The 10183-nt window shown below is 48.4% G+C and overlaps 1 protein-coding gene across 1 annotated transcript; it reads left to right on the forward strand.

The window, feature by feature from the left end:
• The first annotated feature begins 2869 nt into the window (after nt 1–2869).
• TMEM275 (transmembrane protein 275) lies at nt 2870–7279 on the forward strand. Its single transcript, XM_064455159.1, has one exon. It carries the CDS (start codon nt 2951–2953, stop codon nt 3497–3499), a length of 549 nt encoding a protein of 182 aa, XP_064311229.1. The 5' UTR covers nt 2870–2950; the 3' UTR covers nt 3500–7279.
• Nucleotides 7280–10183: the final 2904 nt, after the last annotated feature.

Genomic DNA, 10183 nt, shown 5'->3' on the forward strand with positions numbered 1-10183 from the left:
ACATCCTCCAGTCAAGTTGCAGGGTGAGAGGCCTCCCTCCTTATGTGCCACATCCCTATTTCTGTACTGTAGATCTGGTCCCCTCTCTGTCCAGGAAGCGACCATGAATGCCTGGGAAGCTGATGGTGACTGTACCTGCCCTGAGCCCAGCTGAATTATTCTCTCATGTCATTTATCCTTCCAAAGTGGATCTGTGGTTCTCTTTTGCCCACTGGGGTGAGCTGTTCTTGGATGGACTGCCCTGATTTATCATTGCCAATGGTGCCTGAATAAGCTATCTTGTCCCCCTCCTCCCCTGTTACAGCCTGGGGAGGTGCAGTGAGGATTTTGCCCAAGCTTAACGCCCCTATGCTCATGGGGATGTAATGATGAACAAAAATTACTAGGCAGAGAAAATGATCTACTAGGGACCATGCTGTGTGATATCGCTGCAGCCTTGAAAGCAGCCAGAAACCAGCATGGTCTCTTTGGCGAGACTACAGGTGGCTGCTGGTCTCTGCCTTGCCTAGGAGCAGAGGCATCTGGCTTGTTTGTGCATCCTGCTAGAGCCCAGCAGCTGTGGTAGCTGCCTGGCTTTCCCAGGAGCAGGAATTCTTGCTGGGTGGAGCAGGTGAGTGCTGAGGAGTCGGGAGGGAGAAAGCTTGTGGAGTGAACCTGTGATAGGATTTAACCACGAGGAGCCACGTAGTTCCCTGCTGAGCGCTTTGCAGTGGGAAGATGTAGGGAAAACTGTGTGGAAGAGCCATGCTGGGGTATCTACAGCCTCTGTGTGCCAAAGATTCAGACTGACATCTATAAAGGCTGGGCTGAGAACAGTGTGCGTGTGTGCACACGCATGTCTTTGACCAGAAGTTGTTTTGCTGCTGGCCCAGAGCTGGTGAAGGAGGCAGAATCAGGGCTCCAACTTACATCAATGTGCCAAGGGTTCCCAGGCAGAACAAAAACACACTGCTGGAGAAACAAGCATATGTGTTAGCCTGGCTAATAGAGAAAATGCCCTTTCTCTCTCATGTGCTCTCAGTTCTCCTGAAAAATCTGCCTGCGGAGAGACTCCTCCCAGCCAGGCATCCCCAGATGAGGAAGGATTTAATCCTTCACTGTGCCTGTCCCCGTCAGCTCCTGCTGATATCTCTCTGAATAGGAACTTCACTGAAAGTTCGCTGCTGCACTTCATGCAGGTCTAAACAAAAGCCAAAGCCAGGGAAATGAGATATGACACGGGCTAGAGCAGCAGAGAGCTTTGCCTCAGCTGGAGGTGTGGGCAAATTTTAAAACCTAGGAAGCATGTTGAAAATGCCTGGCTGATCCCACTTGCACGTTTCAGGGTGATGGGTGATTTTTTTTTTTAATTATTATTTTTTTTAATTTAGTGGCTGCAGAGTATTAATAGCACAACAGTGATTCTTCGCTCTTGCAGCAAAAACCTGTGTGGTATCAGTTTTCCCCTGGCAACCCTTTTGAAAGTGACTTGACAGCAGAGGAGGGAAGAAGCTAGGGATCCAGGCAGGGGACTAGGAGAGAGCAGACTGCTATTGTTTGCAATCAGGCTGGGAAGAAAAATGCTCTCCTGCCTGTAAAATCAAAGGCATCACCAGCAAACTGCTGGCAATTTGGCTTCTGGCAATTTGGCTTCCCAGCAAAATACAGTGAACACAAAGCCAACTCTTATCACATGCAATAATCTCCTCCACAGAGAAGCTGCTGTTGTCAGTCAGGGCTATGTGTTCCTGCCTTAGGTCCTAGGCAGGTCCCCATGCAGGCTCTTTTCCAGCTTCATCATCTCAGTTTCCATGAGCGTTCATCCAGGAGCTGGTGTTGCTTGTGCATGAACCTTGTACAAGTTTGGCTTTACAGTTGCTGAGGCAAAGAAGCTTCCGTACCCCTTTCTATGGGATCTCCTGTGATCACACCGAATGTGGTGTGCTGCATGGTAGAAAGCATGGTCCAGCAGGCAGAACACCCACACTTGCTCCATTTCATCATCTACTTCTGTGATTGACAGCAGGTCACTCAGTATCTCTGGATGGAGTTTGTCTCACTGGGCATCCAACTGTTAACTGCTCAAGTCATCTGCAAGGTTCCCTCTCTCTAGTCAGCTAAGCCTCCCCATGTGGACATCTTTTTGGGATGCTCTGGGTCATCTTCTGGGACTTTTTATTCTCCACTGGCTAAAAGGCAACGTGAATGACTCGTTTCAATTACTGGACAACTGAGACATGAAGCAAAGAGTGCCACTTTCTGTTACAATTTGGGACCTTTACCTGTCCAAGAATATATTGCACTCACATTGCAGAGAGATGTTCAGAGCAGTACTGGGGTTTGTTGTTATTTTGGGCAAGTGTTGTGTGGGTGATGACAAACACTGTGAGACCAGCTGCTGCCCAAATGGTCAGCAGGACATATTGCCTGTCCTGAAGAACCCGTGCTTTAAGGGAAGGGTGGATGGAGTAGAGGGAGTGTCAAGGGGTGTGTGCAGCAGGTCTCACGCCCATGTGAGAAACAGCTGAGCTCATGATACTGTTCTGCCTGTCCAGCCACGCTGCTGCAAAGCTGCACTGTGGTACAGACTCTAGGCAGGGTCAAGCACAGGCTCTGGGCCATTGCATGCTCAGATTCGCTTGAGTGTCATCCATCTGGATGGCAAAGGGCATTGCGCACACTGGGTTCAGTGCTCCAGCCTGAGGCTGACTGCATGTGGCCACCCTGGACAGGGAGAGCCCAGACTTGAGAGCTGGCTTGGATTTGTACTTAATTGTCAGTACCAGCAAACCTGGCAAAAATGCTGGTCACCATGGATGGTGGTGGAAAGGTGCCTTTGGTTCATTGGTTTAAGAGCTGCATGCTTTTCTGTTCCTCTCCAGGGATTTCAAGGCAGCAGGAGACCAGAGCTAGCCTTCTCAACAGTGTACATCCTGTGAGGACTGAAGTGACCTCTGAGACTCATCTCAACATGTTCAGTGAAAAAGGCAGTGCCTCTTTGTCCCAGAAGCCCATCCAGAAAAAGACACGACCTCAGGGCCTCCCCTCCCCTGCTCTCTGCTGCGCTTGTGGACTTTGCATCATGCTAGCAGGGATCAACATCACTTTAGTGGGAGCATTTGCCTTTGGGACCTTCCTCCCCGTCAACAACCCTCCCATCATCATTGGACCCATCTTGCTGGTGGTGGCCTTCACATTCTTTGGTGCCTGCTGCATCTGCAGCCGGAGGCCCCCAGCTCACGGGGCCAGGAAATCCAAACCAGGTTCCAACATTGGGCTCATTAAGCCTGGCAACACAGCCTTTGAGATTGAAACTAGTGAGCACACGGTGCAAGATACCACTGCTGTTCAGCTGAGCCCCACAAATTCCCCCATCTCCTCGAAAAAATCCACACCGGTTCATGAGAACGCGAAGACGTGCAAGCTCTTCACCATGGAAGGCAATGGGCCGGGTGCCAAGTACACCACAGGAGGAGAGGCAATACAGCTCAATCTGCCCAGGGACCTGGCCGCATCCTAAAGCCAGGCAGAGCTTTTGTTAGCAGCCAGCCAGATGCTGCAACGGGTGGGCTGGAAATCTGTCATGTTCCATTGGTCAGAGGTGTGGGGAAGGTGCTTGTGAAAAGCCAGCAGACAGACAGGTCTCTCTGAATCAACTTAAGGGAGGTGGATGCAACAGCAGAAAATTTCCGGATTTTTGCTGAAAGGAACACGCCCATTATATGGCTTTAAAAAGAAAATTGATAATGATGTTACTGTGAAAGGATGACTCTCAGTTTCTGGGAGTAGACTGGCTTTTTGGGGGGGAGCAGATAGGAAGAGGGGAATCAATTAATTTGTCTAGCATAACATGGAAATATGATGGTTGGAAGGAGGGGCTACATGGGGCTGACAAATGACAGCTCTTTCTTCTGAGAAGTGAAGCAATTCTTGAACGTAAAAGAAGCAGGAATGCAGTAAATTACAGCTTACTGCCACTCAGTCGCAAGATTTCAGCATTTTTAGTGCCAGGCTTTGGCAGTAGGGACAAAACTGTTTGCTATTGAAAAACCAGTGTGAAACAATCACCCCTCCATTGAAAATCCTTGCCCTGTCTTGCCTTCATTTGGGTGACTTTAACACCCATTCTAAGAGACCATGAATCACAAGGATCACAGCTAGAACTGGTATTTTCCTCTTATTTTAATCAGGTCGGGCTGCAACTGTGCTGCTCAGTCTAATGTGTACCTTGGAAGCTCAGCCACACTGAATCCTTCAAGACAAGCTCTTGGAGTAACCAGAGGTTGGCAGGAGCCTGCAATGAAATCTTTGGGCAATGATTATGTACTGAGTGCTAGGCAGCTTCCTTTCCATCTTTTTGTGGAAGGCTGGCCTGGGACCCACATCAGCTTGGGGCAGGGGGAAAATAACTATATGGGCTTCAGTATAGCTGTGCTGGAAAGTGGTGACTGTACCTCCTTCCCTGAAGTGGCTGTGAGATCCATTACGCAGAGCGAGCAATCAGGAGTGGATGGATCTCCTTGCTGCAGGAAACTGGCTGCTCAGTGTGCTTATGGCCTTGCAAAGCAATGGGATGAGTTTGCAGAAGAGACTGTATCAGGAGCTGTTCAACGCAAAGACACTGCCTCTGCCTCAGAAAGGCCCTCATCTGATGGATTATAGGGCCAAAGACTTTGTGTTCTTCCCTGGGTGACCCCGGCTGGGCCGATGGTGCTGAGCTAATGGGCCTTTGCTCTAACTCCTGTAGGGGCTGTTGACATGTTTTATAAGATATGGGGTCAGTGTGGGGAAGGACAGCTGTGCTAGGCAGTGCCAGTATGTGGGGAGGCAGCAGTAGGAGAGTGGATTCTGACTAGGAATGGCTACACAGGTTCCCTGTTTATGGAAATACCATATGTGAAATGGGGCTTTTGAGACTTTGAGTGACGAGGAAGTCATAAGGACACAAAAGTGACCATACCAGATCATTCTGAAGGCCCAGCTAGCCTAGCAACCCATTTCTGACAAGTCCAAGAACAAAGTCTGGAGAAGAGCATAAAGACAGGGCAAAACCAGTGTGTTGCTTGCCCAAAATGCTCTCCCCGCTACCAAGGCACTATTGCTTAGGAGCTTCCTGAGCTGGAAGTGGTGTCTGTATTTGGTAGCCCTGAATTGATTTCTTCTTCATGAAATAATCCATTTGCACCTTGAATGTCTGTCAACTTTCATAATTTGTGATCCTGCAGCAAAGAGTTGCACAGTTTAATAAGAATCCATAAAATTCTTTATCCTTAGCTTATTTTCATCTTGCACCTTACTGATTCCCTTCAATGACCCAAGTTCCCAGGGCCAACAAACAGCCCATGCTCCCCCCACCATCTCCAGGTTTTTTGGGGCCTTTGTCATGTTTTCTTCAGTCATCTCTTGTCTACAAGAGATGTGAAGTACCTTAGGAAAGAGGTGATTGAAGGAAACACGACAGGCTGAAGGGGAAACACTGGAAGAGAAGGAGAGGCTAAGTCTCCCTGGGCCACCAGCAGACCTCTGCATGGCCAGGCTGTGAGAGCTATGTGGTTGGTGTGCTGGGTTAAGTGATGGCATGTGGGATCATGGGAGAGCTCGAGAGAAGAGCCACGGTGCTGTACAGTCCATGCATGGGGTGTCCTGGTTGCTCTGGGGAGCCACTGTGCAGCCGATGGCCCCTTCATGAGCTTGGGTAGGATGAGATTGAATTTCATTCCTTGATGAGAGGGCATCAAACACTCCATCTTCATGTGGGTCCTCCTTGTGTGCTCCAACAGTTTGCTGCCTTGAACATCTCCTTCTACATCAAGGCATTAGAATAGTTGGATTGTAGCAGGGCTGGTCTACTGACTAGGAGGGGCAGAAGCCGGCTCAGGAAAAGGATGTTTGTATTGGCCTGGGAAGATATGGGATTAAGTCTTTGGTACAACCTCCAGGTCCTGGGGAAATCATTTAATTGTGCTACTGCTCAGCTCCCTGCCTGTGTGGGAGGGAAAGTACCTACTCCCAACTCCACTTACAGCTGCTTTAAAGATGAACATATTGCCAGCAGCAGGGTTGGTATTAGCGCACCTGAGTCTGGAGACTGCTTGAAAGTGGATGAGTTTGTAAGGTCTGATCTCTGCATGATCTCCTTTAGAGCTTATTTTCATGGGTGAGCTCTGCCTCCAGTGCCAGCTGCCCTTTGGCATGCAGGAATGGCTGTACTGAACAAAAGGCTCCCGTGATTTTTGCTGGGCGGTGAATGCTGCATCAATTAAACAGAATAGCTTGCTGATGTAGGTTTGACTCCCAGGTTGTTGGCTCACCAGCCTTTTGGAATAACACACAACAGGCTGGAAATACTTTAGTGGCATTGCCCATGTGAATATGGTTACTGCAGCACTTTTCTTTGAGCACTTGGAGCCAAAAAATAGTAAAGTCAAGTGGTAACCATACAACTCCTTCCTCTACTCACTGAAGGCTTGAAAATCAAGTCTGGAGTGTGTGTACTGGAATCAGTTCTTACCACAGCTGCACCGTGAAATGCTACCGGTGATGGACAATACAATGGCAGATCCCATAGAGGTTGAAGGCGAAGGCCCCTTGGTCAGGAATGGGGGCAGAAGCAGGACTTTGAGGGTCAGCTAGGAGTTTAGTGTCATTCACACTTGTGTTGTGGCATCACAGCCAGCACCATACAAGGATCCCCAACACAGCCCAGGGTCCTGGCACGCCCTGTGCTGCGCACGCAGTTTGCCGTAAAGCCGTTGGTGCTCTGGGAGCTGATGCCCTTGGGACACAGGAGATGACCACCAGCAGAGATAGCACCTGGGGAAGCAGAGGTGTAGGACCAGCGTGGTGCTGATCGCCTGGTGTGGTGGATCTATATGCCAAGTTGTGAAACCAACTGCCTGCCTGTGTACAGGTGGGCATGGGAACATCTGCTGCCTTCCAAAGCATGAATGCCCTGCTTTTGCCTTTTTCTGTCTTTCTGGATTTCCATGTCTGTCTGTCCGTCCACCTCTGTGATCGGTCGTGACTAATGTTGTGAATCTCATGCCTCCTTATGTAGTGGGAGACAGGGAATTTTCTTGTGCTCCAAGTCAGAGTTTCTGGTGTTAGCCTTTTTCTAAATTACTATTTACATGTGTGCAATGTGGAATTTGGAAAAGACAGACCCATTAAAATAATTGCACTCCGTAAGCATTTGGCCCGCCTTCTCTTTCACTCTACCAACCACCTTCTGCCTTACCTTGGGACTGTGTGTGCCCCAAGGCTGTCTGTATTATTTTGCCTTGTGCTCCTCACCCGTCTGCTTGATTTTCTAGACAGTGCAACTAGCTGCAAGAAAAAAGCATCCCTAAGAGTTCTTGTTGCCTCTTGAATGCCACTGCTCCTTGAAGGCCTGGTTGCCTACACTAGTCCCTCCATGGACTCCCACTATCATTGCTTTGGCTAATACAGGAATAGCCCAGGCTAGCCTTTTTTTTCTGCATGAGTGTGTTAAGTCCCAGCTGTGTACCTGAACAGACCAGATGTGAATTGTGGGCCTCCAGTTTATTAGGGATATGGGAGGAGCAGGTTTTTGGGCTGGGGTGGGTGAGAACTGCGGGCTGTTCTGAATTCAGTAATGGAGGACTGGACTGGATTATTTTAGCTGATCCTCCCCCATCCTGGGTATAGATGATATTTAATTTATGGTGCGGGGAAGGGGTGGAAACTGTATCTGTGTGTGTTTGTGTGTGTCTAGGATTGATGCCATCACCCTTCCGTGCTCCTTCTGGGCTTAGCCCAACATGGTCTCTTGGAGATGAGTCAAGGAGGGATAGCACATTGAGAATAAAAAGGATTTGAGAGCCTTGCAAATTCACCTCGTCAAAGGGATTCTTTCCCATGTGCAGCCAAGTGATTTGAGGCGAGAGGAAATCTCTCCATTCCAGGCAGGCTGGCTGGTTAAAGACCTGGGAAATGAGCTGGCTAAAAAGGCTCCACTGACAATGTGTGTAAAATAAATATGTGCTTCCATCAGAAAAGATTTTTTTGGGGCCATTAGGAAGAACTCACTGGCAGGCTTTTTCTTTTTTTAGAAGTGGGACCAGACAGAAAAGCACAGAGGAGGGTTTGCTGAGCATCTACAGCTGCCCTCCTGGACTTGCAGCCTGTAGCATTCCTGCAATGGCAGCTGCCCAGCACTAACCTAGGCCATGAGCTTCTCTCTCCATCTGGAAGGAAAACATTACATGAAATGTAGTTAGCTTTTTCTAATTGCCAGCCCAAATTTATTTGTGGCTAGTTTATTTCCTTTTATCCTTGTACCGACAATGGCTTTTAACTGAGATACCTTTTTGCCTCCTGGGAATTTGTATCCCTGAAACATATTAGATTTATTGCAGATTTCCTAGGGCTTCATTTTCATTAGACTGAGCTGGCTGACCCCTTCCAACCTTCCCTCCTGTGAAATGCTCACCCTTTCCCAGGAGCCCTCACTTCCCTCTGGCCTATTGCTCTGATTTTGGCTCAGGAGCTCCATGAATACCCATGAACTACCGTTCTCACAACTCCACAGCAAAGGTACAAACCTTCCAGGTCTCTCTTGTGCAAGGAATGGGACATTTTTTCCCTGGATAAGTCCTGGGTGAAGAAAAAAATAGCCCATGAAAGCAAAAATGTCCATGAAAATGTGAAATTTCCATTTGCAAAGTCCCTCTGTTAAAAAAAAAAACAACAACCAACAACAACAACAAAAAACCCAATAAACTTTTATGTCATTAGTCTCCAGTGAGTCCACGCAAATATGCTCAACTTAGAGGCTGAAAGGCTGGTTTTCTCCAACTGTCAGATGCTGTCAGCTCAGCTGAGCTTTCAGTGTCCGTGGGAGAGACCCTCAGACACCACTGGCTGCCCTACTACAACATGCTTTAGGAAAGGCTTGTATATTTGTTTTCTAAAACTCCTGGCTATCAGAATGATGACCCCAAAGAGCTCCTTGTTTGGGGTGGCCTCAGGATGACATCCTGCCCATGTGCCCAGGGTGATGTGAAGCCACAGCAATTGTTCATCCTGTGCAGCAGCACCCTCCTCTAGATGGACTAAGGATATGGAACATCTCCCCCGGCATTGTCTTACACCATTTGCTCTCTCACTCTTCCTAGGGCAGTTGGGAGCTTGACTTTTTTCATTTTAATATTAATTTTAAACTCTTGGAGACTGGCTACCTGCAGTTGTGGCCAGTCTGGGGGCTTCTGCTCTCCGAGCTGCCCCCACTGCTGACCTGGGGAGCTCCAGCGAGGAGGGGCCACGGCTCACCCAGGCTCACAGTGAACCATCAGGCTGCAGAAGACAGCTGGACCATCAGGGTTGGTCAGTGAGGATCATTCCATACAGACTTGTTTCCACGGCTTTGTTCAGTCTAATTTACAGAGTCTGTGGAGGGGAGATTTCGCTGTTTCCATCAGCAGATCTCCTGCTACTTGTAATTACTCTTAGTCTCTCTCTGTGGACCTGCACACGGTGACACGGCTTTGAATTCTCAGAGCACAGAGGGTGTCAGGCCTGGGAGAACAGATTATGGTTTTCAAGGCATCCTTGCAGACAAAGAAACCCCAGGCGTTTTTCTAGGGAGCACATATTTATTGGGAAATTCTGATTTCTTGAAATTGTCCTGTCCTGAGAAGACACTAGTTCTCATGATGCTTTTGCCAGGAAAAAACTTCCCAGGTCCCAGATGAAATTTCCTATCCAAACACTTGAGAATTGCTCTATTATTCAATCCTCCAGGCACCCCTAAAATGAGATCTTGCTGGGTTCTGTCTCCACATGAGGGCCAAACTTCAAAGGCAGCTTTGGGGCTACAGTCCCTTACCAGACCCCCTGCTTTCAATCAAGTCCAAAAAGCCAGATCTCTCTGTAATGGAGCTTTTAATGAGCTGTGTCTCCGGAGATCTGCATATCCTCCCAAAACCATTGCAGGAGGTCTCTCCCACTGAAATCTTTGCTGGAGTTTCTGGCAACAATCTGCTCTGACAGTGAACACAGCTTCATATGGATCTCTCTGGCCTGGTGCCAGGTGGATATTTGATGGAGTTTGCTATGAAATCAGACAGAAAAATTATTTCTGTTGCTGGCACATAGGCAGAAAAGATGCTTCTTTTGGAGACAAATCCTCGTCTGTTGTTATCTCGGTATGAGAGATCAGTATGATCTATGGTTCATCTTTTTA

The sequence above is a fragment of the Phalacrocorax carbo genome, chromosome 6 (genome assembly GCF_963921805.1).
Source record: "Phalacrocorax carbo chromosome 6, bPhaCar2.1, whole genome shotgun sequence".
NCBI lineage: Eukaryota > Metazoa > Chordata > Aves > Suliformes > Phalacrocoracidae > Phalacrocorax > Phalacrocorax carbo.